Below are 15,336 nucleotides of genomic sequence, written 5' to 3'. Positions count from 1 at the left end.
ACGTTTATGTTTCCTTCCTGTCACTTCCATCCTAACGCTCTGAAGCTCCTTCTCACTCTCCATTGTCACTAAAAGAGCGTAGCTGGTATCTCTAATAACCAGATCAGTAAATTGCAGGTTACTCTGCAACACGAAGAGGGCTGCTAAATGGAAGAGAAGGTCAGTTGGTTGATTATTTTATGCCAGAAGAAAAGCAGGTTACAAAGTATATTGTAAAGACTGCAGCCTTAGGCAAGTATTTTTGGAACAAACCTGTGTATGGCTTCCTAAAGAAATCTATATGGGAGTCCATTGTCTAAATTGTAGAAACGACTAACAGGAAAACATATTTGGAAGACTTAGAAGCAGGGAGTGAAAAAAAGTTCAGTAGATCATCTAAAGTTATCACTGTTCAAAATCCAATCATAAAGCCAGCCCACATACAATCTGTGCCTAAGGAGGGAGGAGAGGGGGAAAAAATACATAAATCCACATTTATTAAAAAAACCCAAACAAAAACAAATAAAAACCAACTAAACGACAACAAAGGAAAAACAACTGGAAAATGCAATTAAATGAATTTATACCCATAAGCATATGTACTGCATATTTATACCCATAAGCAAATGTACTGAATTTATACCCATAAGCATACGCTTTTGCACACTGTCTCTCACAAAACTGTTCCATTCCTGGTAAGATTGTTAGGACATGTTACATTACAAAAAATTAACTGTTTCCCTATAGGAAGCAGATGGTCTCCTCACCTCCTCCTGCCCATAAACATACATATGCATGTGTGTACATATGTGTGCACATATATATAAAAATACAGGGAAAAGCTCAAAGCCCACACTAATAACCATTTCTGACGAATTTATTCTACTAACCATTTCTTTAATATGCATTGAGTCTCAATTAACTGAATTTTACCTTTAGACTTAATTCAGTGAGATTTTACCATCATAAGTCACAGAACAAAGTTTACTACAACACAAGAAAAAGCAAGTTTTTCCAAGACATCCATCTGAAGAGGTTACAATGTGTACAGGCAGTAAATACACTTGTCTTGGGCTTGATATCCTGTGTTCATTTGTCATGCACATTCATTCCAGATGCAGAAGCAGGCTGCTGCTTAGCATGATGCCATCCCCATTTCCCTTCTCTCAATATAAGATACAATTTTTCTTCATTGCTTCTGAAGCAGACATCTGTTGTGCGTCTTGAGCATTTCAAGACAAATTTCTCTCTTGCTTGCACTGAAGTTGCTTCAATGAAAACACCTTTATCTTCACCAACTGCACTATAACTCTGTGTGGGGTCAGCACATGAACTGCAGCCCTTGGAAATTCTGAATAGTAATTTGCTGAGATACCACTCAGATTTATAAAACACCTCATGTTAATAACAACTCTTTGTCAAGCAGTTTCTCTATGCTTCGTGTATGGACGGTTTAAACGATGCCTCTGCATCTCTACTGCTCTTGCTGCATCTTTTCCTCACAAAATGAGAAGACAGAGAAGATGGGGAAAGATAAGATAGCAGACTGTGTTTCCAGTCAGATTTATTTCCCACCCTGCTGCAGCTTTGCTGCTTTCCCTGATGGAGCTCCAGAGATTCCCTGCCCTCCTCTGCAGCCCCTACTGCACACATTGCATGTTTGTCTGCAGCGCTTAAGGTGGCATCTTTCAATTTTGTTTTAAATTGCATAAGTAGAGGCAGCTGGTGGAGGTGAAGGCAATTTCACTTTCATGTTAGCAAAGCATAGGCTAATATGTATGTTCTGGCTGTGCCTCCGTTGGGCTTGTATTTCCTAAATGGATTACTTAAGGAAAAATGGAGAGATAAAACTACTCTTCCCTCAGACCACTATACGGATCAAGAAGTAATATAGATCAAAATAAAATCTGACCATCATTAGAAGGAGTGTCTCCATATACTTGGAGAAATTCCCACTGCTTCACCATCACTGGGAATTATGTCAAGGATGCCCTTATGATTTAAAAGATTTTATCTGATGTGAAACCCAGGTTAAATATACTGCATGAATATTTTGCTGTGAGGCTTTTGCATGTCATTTTTCAGTTTTCTGCTAATTTTTACAGCCATCCCAAGTACTTTTTATGTTCATGGTATGCTGCATTTCTAACAATTTTGTAACTTTAGTGGAGAATTTGTTACTTAATGTCATAAAAGTTCTGGATTTACATTTTTATACTGGTGTTATAATTGCAAAATTTGATCAGCAATTTGACTGTCACTTTAGTTTATGTTGAGCAATTCTGGAAAAACAACATCCGTTCAAGCCTGTCATTTGTTTTGTATCCATATCAAATGCCACTTAAAATGTAGTCATTTATCAGAGCCTGAAATATAGCAATATATTTCTTGTAGGATGGCACTGATATGTCTTTTCATGCATTCCCCATGCTAATGTGAAACTACCACTCTGTAAAAAAAGCAATCTAAAAATTTCCAAGATTCATCCCAATATAATAATCTACCCAGCAATCAAGTGAGATATCAAAAACATTAAAGAAACTGTGTTTTTTCTATAAAAAAAAAAAAAAGGCAAATAAAAAGGAGAGAAAGAGGCAAGACACTGAGGTGTGCTGCTATGTTGAAAATAAGGCAGCTTTCCCCATTGAAGCGCCATAGTAGGTGTTTTGCCTCTCAGACAAAAAATAGATACAAAAAAAGTCAACAATTGCATTAAGCCATGTATTACATTCTGTGCAAGACAGATTATTTAGAGCTGACAAACCACTGAAGGATACTGCTTCAGCACAAGATTTGATACAATTTACAGTCTCTTCTGGAGTTATCTGTCTCTAGCTAACAACTGCTACATCTGTGCAGGCTTTGGCAGGGACTGGCAAAATTTGCCAAGGGTGTATTTAATCTGTGCAGAAGAGAGATTTCAGTTGCAGGTATCTGTTGGAGGAGATAAACTTGTGGGTGGGAATATCTCAAACCTCAGAAGACCACATGCACTTGTTTGACTTTGCCTTCCTTGAGGCAACCATGTAAAGCTTCAAGAGCATTACCTCAATGTTACATTACAAGCACAATTTGTAGTCCAGGGATTGGATGACAAAACAGAAAGCAAACTGCCTGTGACAGACAATTATGTTATCTAAAGCAAAATTAGAAGATTTTAATCACAATGAGAAAAAAAAACATTATGGATAAAATACTTATCTCATGCTACAAAAGTTGTTAACATTGCAGAAATACATGTGCAGGGCCTGTATTTCCCAGACATTGGCTCTGAACACAGAGACAGAGAGCCCTTATTCTTCCCCATCCTCATCTATAAACAGAACTTGTCACCAGCTGGCTATAAAATGTTCTTCCTTGTTCTAAACATTTGTTTGCACTCTCCTAGTACTTAATCTATGGAAACCTATTTTCAGAGAGCAACAGTAAGTAAACAGGCTAAAATTTTCTGAATAAACTCATATATTATTCTACTTTAAGTACAAGTATGAAAAATAATGCTTCTTGAAGCAAATGAGCACCTTAAGTTAGTCTGATAAATCTACACTTACACAGTTCAGTGAGCAATCCAATTTCTAAAACACCCTGTATCAACACTGGTGTCCTAACCAAATTCTAGTTCAGATAATTACTCTGTCTAGCTAAATGCCTTAGCAGTACCCCATCCTGTCATAAACTGCTGTATAGCACAGAATTAAACTGGTACACCACCGCTGCACCTTAAGCACAGAATCAATGGTTTGTTGCTGATTAATAAAATATTAAAATTGTATGGGCCAGATTTTCTAGCCTACTATGTCCAACACAAATAAAAACCCAAACAACGTGAAGAAACTGCACCGGACATGGTAACTTTTAGCTTGCACAAACCTAACAGATGTTTCAGAGCACTGCATGCTCATTGCGCTGCTAGAAAGCACCAATTCCCAAAATCCTTGTTGCTGCAGCTCTCACGGGAGTTACTGTTCACATGGCTCTGAAGAAGATATGCAAATACTCTTCAACTACTTCAGGGAAAAGTCTGGCAGATAGGCTTAAACTGTTGTGGAGGTGTTTTCAGATGATCCAGTGAAGCATCTGGCAAATGCTGTTATGTTCTGTCACCAGAAATTTGGCTGAAAAATTCAGGCATTGGATGGTAACCAACAGCTGGAGGTGACAGGAGTAAAGGGATGCTGTAGCTGCCTGTTAAATCCACATGTGGCTAGATGAAAGCCTTGTAATTCAGCTAGTGGCTGCTTCCTAAACTAAGGGACAGAGGTCTTCACTAAAAAGGGTCTGACCAGGAAAAAGAGGTGATAGGAAACTCCTCTGAACAAGATCTGCCACGAGATCTTAGAATGGCAGCGTAAGATAACAACGTGCCTGTGAAACACCACATTGAACAAATACATGGCAGCTCTGACCCTGCAGAGTACAAACATCCCAAAAAGCAGCCTACATATTTCTATGTCAGCTGCGCATACACCTCATCATTTTTATTCCTACAATTCTCTTCATATACTGCTATTAGTTTGCTAACTAAATAGCTGACTTGAATCTCCAGGTGTTTGCATCATTGCTGTGAAGAAAGATTTGTGCAAATTCTGGAAATAAAGGTGAAGAATTTGAAAGAGAAGCATGCAATCCTGTTAAATTTCTGCAACAGATTTTCTTCCTCTCCTTTACCACTTGAGTAAGCCTCCTGAGCTAAGTCTCTCCTATAGTGGGTTTGTTTTTTGGTTTGTGGGGGTTTTCATAAAGAAAAAAGAAAAGATTGTTCTGTTGAAGACATATTTGAGAAAGACTACCAGCCAAGGCCATCACACAGTGAAACTCCTCCAAAATACAACTATTGTCAAAACTGGTTTGAAACAATAGAGCCTGACCTGGAATTCTCAGAAAGGAGCTGGTTCAGCAGGTTGACAACTCATAATAAATCCTTTTCACATTTTAAAGAAATGCTAAAAATCTTGAACTACTATTTCTTTCAATCAGTGCAATTTGGTCTCTTGACAGTGAGGGCCATTTACGATAGATGTAGGGTTTTTAGCTTGGGATTCCTGAGCTGCATTTCATTTAACTTGTCAACCTCCAAGTTATTTTTTTTCAGCCTTATTTAAAATAACCAAACATGTCTGCTCCCAGCCACGATCCATCAAAATAGTCAGCATACACTCAGCTTTGACGAAGTCAGTTGCTATAATTGTGTTATCAGCATATTGCTAGACAAAGACCCTAAATTACTTATTTGAACATTAGAAAAAAAATAAAAGAAAAGATTAATTGTTCTTTCTTCTATATGTGAACAGACACCTGCCTACACACACAGTTACACCTCCAATGAATGGCACATACAATGCAGTCTAGCTCCCAGCTGTGATGCACCTACTGTGGAAGTTCCTCTCAGCCAAATCCAAGAGCTAAATTTCCTGCGCAGGGAGATGGCGAAATTTAGGAAAGAAGTGAGCATCATGTCCCAGTGAGACAAAACAAAGCTCAGGTATGTCCCCCCCAAGTCAATGAGCAATCTTGCATCCCACTGCTTCTGTAAAACCACGGAGTCCCTTTCATTGCAGTGGCCTTTCTACAAGTCTCCGCATGCACAAAGGTTTCTTGACCTTGTGTTTTGATCTGGATGAATCTGAAATGACTGTGCTCAAAAAAAAAAAAGAAAAAAAAGAAAAAAAAGAAAAAAAAGAAAAAAGTAACTACACACAATAATATTAGCCTAAATGCATTACAAACACCAAGTAAAATTGAAAGAAAACTAAATATAGAAACCAGTCAATTTTATCCTCTAAGATATACTCTTCAGTAGCATTCCTGAAAATTGATAGGTATTAAATTAACCACAGGAGGGCTCCCTCTGGTATACTCAACACAACAGAAACATACTGTTAATTGCCAAAAATAATATTGTATCTTAAAAGTAACAAAGGTTTCAGACCTCAAACAATATTTTCCTCAGTAGGCTCCAATATATACAGGAGAATAAAATTATACATGAACAATTCAGATAAAGAAGTGAATTACAGAAGTGTTAACTGTATGACAGTTAAATGGCAAACGCAGATTGCTAATGCACTGCATTTTAAGGCACTAAGCTGTTTTGCCATTTCATGTATAGGGGCTTTTGAAGCTGACACACTGGCACAGCAATGAACAGGGCTGTAGAATAAAAGAGGATTGAACACACCAGGTCCCAGCTGCTGCTGTGAGGAGAAAAAAAAATGAGGACCTGCTTGGAATAGCACATGCATAGAAACTGAGAAACTGAGCACAGAAATTGAGGCTTCATTCTATCACTATTTTTTATGGTTGGCCATGCACTTGCCCCAAATAGTACAAATTAATGTCAGCACTAGTCAAGCAGCTGCTTTTGTAGACTTGGACCTGTTTGTCACTCTATTTAATTCTGTTAAACAAAACTCTCCCACCTCACAAGGCTGTGGTGAAAGCAAAGGGAAGGACCCAAGACACTGGAAATAAATCCACAAGTAACTGACAGTGCGATCATAGGAAACAGGTGTCTCTGACCAAGTTTTGTTTTCCAAGATGCAGCTTTTATGCAGCTCCAGAAACAGAGTCCACCAACCTTCACTGCCATCTACAGTGAGTAAACACAGTTAACTGTCCTGGAACAATTATGCTTATGAGAATCCATGTAATGAACAGTACGAAACAATGCACTTTGAGGTAAATTTAAATTTTCACTGCTTTCACAGACTTCAGAAACTAACAACTGCTTGCAAGACAGATTCCAGGCTGAAACCAGTTTCTGGATTCAGGAGCCAAAGTTAGTACTTTCACAGCCACCAGGCATGGAAGGTGGATTTTGTGCCTGTTTGTCAACTACAATACAGTCCCAAGATTTGTAAGAACTAAGTTCTCCTTATACAGAGGAGTCCATTTAAATCCATACCTCACATATCACAAGAGAAAGACCTAATCGTGGGGCTAACCAGACAGAAATACAGAATGCACAGGACAAGGGAAAGAGAGCATGACACTATTCCATGGAACAGTGCTTTCTCCTCACATCACAGCTATATTTTGGTCTTTTTTCTCAGCACCATGCATGCACCAAGATAAGGAGAGCCAACACCATTCTGCTCCTCTTGCAGAAGTACCTAAATCAGGAGGTTAAAGCAGCATGCCCCACTGCACCAAAGCATAAGGTAAATGAAGCCAGAAATCTACCTTCTTTCCTTACTTTACACATCACAAAGTATTTCAGTAATACATCTATGAATAAGTATTACAGTGTGTTTGTGACTAAGAGATGCTGCTGTTCAGTCCAATTTAAACTGAGGAGATTTGACACTGCGTAGCAGGGTGATGTCAACTGAATAAAAAAAGTACCAAATGGAGCTGAAATAAGTTAAGGGTTACTTCACTAGATTGCTCTCTTTTCAGCCAACCACACAGGCATTCTATACAACTAGAAAGAAAGACACTTCACAACATTTTTTACCAAATACCTATATTACAGACATAGGAAAGCTGCTGCAAGAAATTTGGGTTTTTACACAACACCATTTTTCATATATTTAAAGTATATAAACAGACAGGGATAAAAGCCTTACTGCAGCCAAATAAAGTAGCACTAACTTTAGACAGCATCAGACAACCAGCTTTGGACTACGATTACATCCTGCTGGTTGTACTACATTGTTGCTTTTTCTCCACAGAAAAAAAACTCTGAAATTAAAAGTTTTATAAGTTTGCATCCAAACACCCTGGTCTTGGGATTTTATGAAAGTAAAAGATCAAACAGGACACTTGTATCACATATGTAACATTTCAGTGACAGAACCACAAACAAACAAAAAAAATCAAAGTTAAACTAACTCTAAAAATTGTAATCAAAACTCAAGGACACCATAATGTGTTAAGAAATTTATAAGACTTTGTTAAAAAGGCAGTAAAAATACCCCATTCTATTCCCCTTATTCTCATAGCACAGCAAGGAAGACTGACTTACAAAGAAATAAACCAGAAATTGATTGTAATTTTTCCCCCTCATGTGTTTTGCTTTATTATCAAACTGTGTTTTATGGAGAGCTTGTTGCTTCATGTAACTCAGAACCTTAGTATCTGTACCCTTGAAGCTCCATCTTAAATAGTGTGATAAACCTAAAGTAAATAACATCTATCAAAATATAAAGGTCAGGACTATCAAGCTCACAAATGAAAACCTTAGGAAAATAGGATAGGTTAAAAAATGTAAGTTTGTATGAAACCCTCAGAGGCTGACAAATGCTTAGAGAATTAATGTATAGTGATCAAAATCATTAATGCGTCTGAAATCAGGGTTGTCAATACCATGTTCTCATCTTTTAATCTTTCCTAAAGCAGGGCTGCTCTGCTCAGACACAGAATTTGCACAATGACAAAAAAATACTCTTATGTAACTTATTGCAGCACTATTTTAAATAATAAAAAAGTCAACTTACTTTGTCTTATTAGACTTTCTAGATAGCACAAAAGAGAAGAAGTGCCCACCTCTAGGCACCGGGAATGACATGGTCCCCAGGGGACACTGTTCTACCATCGATAGAAACAGTCTATTTTTGCTCTGTGGACTGCTTTTGAACAGCTTCTTTGCTTACTGCTGTCAGGATATCAATGCCTCCTCCATCAGCCTACTACCCCTCCTTCGCTCCAGTGCTATAGCAAGCAGCTGAGGTGGTGGGAGAGGCTGACAGAACCCTCATTCACAGAGAAGTTTGGGGATATTTGCTTTAGCAATTAATTGGAAAGTTTAATTTATAACTAGACCGGATAACCATGCCATCTCCTCAAAAAACACCTGATGATCAATAACTTTAACTGGTCTTAAAACAAGATGGTACATTTATAAACATTACTGCCAATGTCAGAATACCACTAAATACACATTTTACTAATGAGGGCAAAACCAATTCAGCCTATGGCTAACTTACTAAAATCATTGACAGCTCTTCCTTTCTTCCATGGTCAGGATGTACCATAGCAGTCTGACTGGACAACACTGTCATGCGCTGACACTACATACACACCTACATAACCCAACACAAGAAAAGCCTTCTGCAGTTTCAGCAGAACTGACCTTTAAACTTGTGTTAAGTTACACTAAATATCGAGTAATTGAAGACCTCAAGGGTAAAGAATGACTCTGTTGTGCTGGATTTCTTGTATCTCCTACTAACTTAAAAGGGGGAGAAAAGTCGTCATCTACTATGATACACTGTTTCTAATGAAGTCTTTTCTAGTATGATCTCATGCCTAGTCTTGAAAAAATGCACTCGCCATCTTCTTACAATTTCCTTTATATTTAAAGGAGTCAAAATTTGCATTTCAACCCTTGGTCCCTGTATGCATTTTGAGTTATAACATGCACATCAAAAGACAGAAGTACTGTAATTGCATTACTTCAACCTGCTAACCTCACTGGGTACTGACGTTGCCAACATGACTTCAATTCTGACAGTGATAACAGAATTACATTAGAGTCAGCTGTAAGGTTCAAAGTTTCATTGCTCATTTTTAATGTTTTATTCCCATTAGAGTCCCATTATACCTCAATCAATATTCAGGTGGGGAGGAAAAAAAAAAAAGGGGGGGGGGGAGAAACTAGTGAAAAGCCCTCTTTGGAAAACTCAGGATTTAAAATTTGCTGAGGTCTCATTAGCAAGTCTCACTGGCCCTTCATGTATGCTCAGCTGATGATCTCCAAGGTTTGCTTCCACCATTTTATCCAGAACTTTTTCTTAAAAGAAGTGATTTCCCTTTCAGTGTTATTCAGTCATCCTCTACCTGCAGCCTTAAACATTAGAAATTTCATCTTATGTCATGGCATGTGTCTTTTAAATAGCCATACAACAAACATGGAAATCATTATTTGCATTGAATACCTTAGCTTTTCTAAATCATGAAGTAAATTAGAACCTGCAAAGACTACAGTATGTACCTTGTAAACTAATGACAGACACACATGATTGTGTATAATTTTCTTTCAGCAGAAATTACTTTCAATTAAAATCTAGCACCTGACACCTACTGCATTTTAAAACCCTTGGAAAGACAGAGTAAGCTCCAAGTTAAGAAGCTATCCCTAACTTCCTTCTGTAGTAATAAAGTATCTTCCATTCAGCATATCTCATTAAACAAAGTTACAGTACTTTGGAGGACTAACTTCTGTAATGGACAGCTATATTAACAAAGAATCAAATACATTATTGTTCAGTTGAAACCACTGACTTAAATACATTTAGTATGGGGAAAGTGCACTATATACATGGGTGATGACCCTTGAAATTAAGACTACTAATACATTAAAATGATACATGATGCTGTCTAATACATGCTAACATGATGGCTACACAAGTGGTAAACAAGCTAAAAGATCAAACAATCCCATAATTTCTTACTAATGATCTATGAAATATTATATTTAAATTACACTGACAATTACAGTGCAGGAGCACAGCTCTGTTGGACAGAACAAATACAAGCTTTGGTAAATTACACACAGGGTTTCAAAGCACTGTATCACAACTCCCTTAAACTAAACTTCGCTTAATGCGGTTCATACTGTGATTTATGAGCCATACATAAACCCAGCGAGTTGAAGAAGAACTTCAGAAAAAAACAGCTTATGTCAACTGCTGTTATTAATAATGGCGATTGAGGAGAGTGTAAACTGGAAATATTTGAAAGTTCATTGTGACATCAGTCTGACAAGGAGTTACACACAGCGCAGCTGGATCAGGTCACATTAGCAACATTCGAAGAGAAAACGACTGTCAGTCACTTCTGCCGAGTTTTCAATAGAAAGGAGAAGGAAACAAAAAATCTAGGCGGTTCGTTACCTAGATGGACCCCAAGCCGTTTTAGCGGACATTCAGCCACACATCAGTTTAAGAAGGATTACAGATAGGCAAACAAACAAAAGTTCCGACAGAAACTCCACTTCTCGTAACGATAATTAGAGCCCAGCGTCACCCTGGGCTAGCCACAGAAGCATGCAAAACCCCACGTCCTCCTAATTTCACAGCGGTTCCGCGGACTGCTCACCCTCACCCCTTGCCCTGCCCGGGGAAACCCAACCCGCCAGACTCATTTGTTCGCTCGCAACTTTCCCTCTTCAGCGCGGAGGCTGGGCGAGCACATGTGCTGTGCTGTGCTCTGCTCCGCTCCGCGCCGGCGGCCGCCGCGCCCCAAACCCTCCTGCCGGTGCCGGGCCCCGCTCAGCCCCGGAGAGGGGGAACGGGGACCGCGCCCCGGGAGGCGGCAGCCCGCCAGCCGCCCAGAGCAGCGGAGCTCCGCAGGGCAGCGCTCCTGGGGAGCTTCGCACCTACCTGCGGCTCGGCGGGATCCGCGGGCTTCACCAGGTGCTTCTCCTTGTAGAGAGACCAGAGGCCGATGTCGGGCAAGAAAATCAGCGCCGCGGTGAAGAGCAGCGTCATTTGCAGAAACCTCTTCTGTTTCCTCTTCATGGCCAAAGCCGGGCTGCTCTGGTGGCGGCGGCGGCAGCAACTACCCCAGCACCACGGGGCCAGGTCCTTCCCTCCCGGCTGTCCCTCGGAAAGGCCCGGCGCCGCGGAGAAACTTCGCCCGCCCGCCTCACTCCCGCCCGCCCCGTGCCCGGGCGGGGCCGCCCCCCGCGGCGGCGGCAGCGGGGCCGAAGCTGGCGGCCGCTCCCCCCCGCCCCGGAGCGGCGCTGCGCGGAGGCAGTGCCGCTCCCGGGGGAGCTCAGAGATCCAGCAGCGCAAGGAGCGGCAAACAGCCCGGCGCACAGGGGGAGGAAGGCAAAAAAAATAACCCAAAATATTTCAAAGGATGTAAAACAAAAACCCCCAACCAGAGTGCAGCGAACTGCGTTGGCTCGGGAGGGCGCCCCCTCCTCCCAGCTCCGCAGGAGCGGTAGCGCTGCGCGGAACCCCCACGGCTCGCCGCGCCCGCTCGCCTCACGTCCCCCTGCCTGACCGGGCCTGGGGTGGGGGGGCGCGGCATCATGAGCTCATCACGCGCAATTTGCTAAGCAGGAGTATACATACTAACAATAAAAATAAAGAAATAAAGCGCGTAGCGCAGATGCCGGAGCCGCGGTACGGAGCGACCCTCCGCGACGGGCAAGGGGGGACGGCCCCGCGATCCCCGCCACCACGAGTGCCGCCTGGCCGGGCCAGGGGCGGACAGCACCTGTCTCGCTCCGCCGCGTCCCCTCATCCCTGCCGCCCCATGGGTGCCCTCCGCCGGCTCCGCGTCGTTCCGCGCCGGCCGGCTATGCGGCGCGCGTGGGGACCGCGGGCCGGAGCCTGGCGGCGCCACGGCCGTGGCCGCCGCGCACCGCGAACGGGGCTTGCAATTCTCGTTCCGGTCCGTCCTCCCCGGCGCTACGTGAAACGCGTGGGGAACCGCGCTGAGAGCCCGCGAGCGGCTCCTGGCCCGGGGACCCGGCCCGCTGCTCCAGGAAGTGCCGGGGCGCTCACCCGCCGGGGGTCCCTGGGCTCCCCCCGCAGTGCCGCTTCTGCCAAGCCCGCCAGGCTATCAGCCCGAGTAGCCCCTGCCCTCCCCGCACCGCACCGCGGGGCTGAGGGCACCCACGCCTTGGGAGCAGCACAGGGAGAAGGAGATGTTCAAAGCCATGTCGCTGCGGCTGTCGGTTCTACCCCCGCTCTACCCTGTTGCATCAGACCCGTTTGGGCTCCTGGTCCGAGTTCAGCTGCTTGTTGACGGCGTGGTGCAATTACCCTTTCGTCTCAAACTGTATCTTCTCAGCAAAACAGGACACATACATAGGTTAAGCTTATTGGGACCTGGTGCCCTTTCAGCTTTGTCACATCAAACAGAAGGAAAATATGTACCAGATGTAGTATTAATCTTTCTAGAATCAACATTGAAAAATAAAGGTGTGTCTAACTTCATTTTTTCCTGCCCTGCATATAAAAAGCTATAACTTCAACTACAGTCCTTGTTTCTGTTGGTGGCTAAAATATTTCTAAATGTCAAGGTCTAAATCCTGCAGTGAGAATCCTCTTTCTGTAACTAACATGCACCTCTAGAAATTGTGAGTAGTCCTATCCTTTTTCATAGGTGAGATAGATCTTGCCCATCCACAGAACTGTCTTGTGCAGAAAGCATTTCCTACCCATGCACAAAACAGTAAAAGAGGCAGTTAAAGGTTATTTTTAGGAGAGTAGCTGGAGATAAAGGAAAGCTTGTGGGAGGAACAGAACTCTGAACGCTGAAGGTGGGGTGGGAGGAAACAGCATAATGCTCTTCACATAAAAACAGGACTTGAAGGGACCTTGCAAGGCCAACTCCTCCATGGCTCTGCCCCAAGGCACAATCAGATACATCTATGTCATTCTTGACATGTGTTTGTCTAACCCATTCTGAAGTCCTCCAGAGATAGCACCACTACAGCCTCCTCAGGCAATCTGTTCTGACTTGCAGTTACAAACTTTTCCTTAATGTTTAACCTGAAACTTCCTTGCTGTGATTTCAGAGTATTACATTAGTATTACAGACAGCAAGCACAGTACTCCACTCGGTCTTTACACAGTTGAAGTCTGCTTCCAGATACTGTTCCATATGTACTCTGGGACATCTGAAATGCTGACGTCTCTTACTGCTTTCATCAGGACTGTCTTCAACTGATTTGTATCTTTCTCGAAGTGCAATGGCTAAGGCTGGATGTAATATGCTACTTGAGTCCTCATAAGTGTTTATAAGAAAAGAAGTATAACTGTGCATGTGTGACAGTGCATATCCTTTTTCCATGCTTCCATGTGTAATGCTAGCTTTGGTCTTAAAAGCAGTAGGCTGTTGACTAATGACCATTCTGTGGTACAATTTAAGCTCTGGTTGGTTTCATTTCCCTCGAATTAACTACTTTGTAGTTCATTGTTCCTATTTCTATCTGCTGAATACTTCTCCCTTTGGCTCTGTCTCTATTAAATATCTTTTTTGTCCCCCATAATATTTATTGTTTTTCAAAATCACTTTGAATTTAAGGCTATCTTCCACTGTCATATACAAATCTAATAAATGATTTCTATGCTGTAGTCCAGATTGTTAGCAAGAGCTTTAGCATGTTCAGATGCAGGACAGATCCTTGCAGAGCTCTTCAAAATGTATCCTCCCACACTTGAGAGTAAGCCATTGATACTTTACTATCTCTGTAGTTTCCAGCTTTGCACTTACCCTGATGGTTGTAAGACCTACATAAAGTAACCTTGCTTAGAAAAGTGTCATGTGCAATGCTTTGCTTGATTGTCTTAGCGACAAAGGGTATACATCATTGTTTTCTTTTCACCACTGCCATGCTATAAGGGTGTCATGGAACATCACCAAAAAGGCTATGCAAGTAGTTACACTTTTTGATTATTGCAGCTAACCAAGAGGATATGCAGTTCAACCAAATTTTTAAAATTTGGGTTGTATTTAAGAGTTGAATCCACCAAAATATTAGAATTGACAAAACCAAAGGGCACTGATGTTGTCAGAAATTCTACTTACATTTTTAGCTCAGCATCCAGGGTTAGGAAACCTACCCAGCATATAGAAGATTTTGATTCAGCTGCATTTTTGTCTGAAGGGATTCAGCCCTGATGTTCTTCCACTCAGTGCAAGAAGCATAATAGCTAGAACCATGCTAAGTATAGAAATGATTGCTATGAGATCATATAATAATTCTATAGAAAAAAGTAGGACTACTGGCAGGAAAGATTTAGGAGATGTTGATACTGAAACTCCACAGCATGCTGGTTAAGTCCCTCTCCAGAGGTTGAAGTGAATGCAGACATTCACTCTCAGGAGATAAAATACGGTTTAATTTCCTGAATCCTGGGAATGATTTTGTGGTAAGGGTCATTGTCCACAACTGGCAAATTCAGGTCTGCTTTGTAAAGAATAAGGGCACATTTTCCAGCAAATAATTTTTTCTCACAGTCATGAGCCACCCAGCCCAAATAAGAATTGCTGAATTCTTAGGATGCTAAGCTAGTTTAAAGGAAAGAAAAAATAAAAAAGAAGTACATCACTGTCCTGTGAGTTAAAAACTGAAAGCACACATCAAGGCATGTGGCAATAACATATGCTTGCCCTAGAAGAACTTGTAGGGGAGCTGCAGAATATACAGTTTCTTCAGTGGGAATACATTCCAATCTTCAAATAAATATTTGCTCAATCTCAAGCCGTATATGAGAAAGCACGAAAGAGGTGTATTCTGAAACAATGCACACCTTGACACCACAATTTAGTGTATTTGGGACATACTTTCATTTCTCTTCTACATGTCATACTAAGCCAAAAGTTCTATCAAGACTTCTGATATGACTGTAGGGCAGAAAATCAGAGCAGAGTGCAAAACAACCTAGCAGGCAG

General features: G+C 41.6%; 1 protein-coding gene across 1 annotated transcript in view; it reads right to left on the bottom strand.

Annotated features, from left to right (window-relative positions):
* The window catches only part of GALNTL6 (polypeptide N-acetylgalactosaminyltransferase like 6), a 464,021-nt gene extending 452,274 nt beyond the window's left edge, over positions 1-11,747 (bottom strand). The window contains exon 1 of the mRNA XM_057419062.1: positions 11,304-11,747. Within this exon, the coding sequence (XP_057275045.1) occupies positions 11,304-11,441 (138 nt within the window). The 5' untranslated portion in view covers positions 11,442-11,747. The remainder of the gene's footprint in view (positions 1-11,303) is intronic.
* Positions 11,748-15,336: the final 3,589 nt, after the last annotated feature.

Source organism: Pezoporus wallicus, unplaced genomic scaffold (genome assembly GCF_028554395.1).
Source record: "Pezoporus wallicus isolate ANWC-B61680 ecotype Strahan unplaced genomic scaffold, APGP_CSIRO_Pwel_v1 contig_2384, whole genome shotgun sequence".
Lineage (NCBI taxonomy): Eukaryota > Metazoa > Chordata > Aves > Psittaciformes > Psittacidae > Pezoporus > Pezoporus wallicus.
The sequence above is the reverse complement of the archived record's forward strand: the minus strand, read 5'-3'. Positions and strand labels throughout refer to the sequence as shown.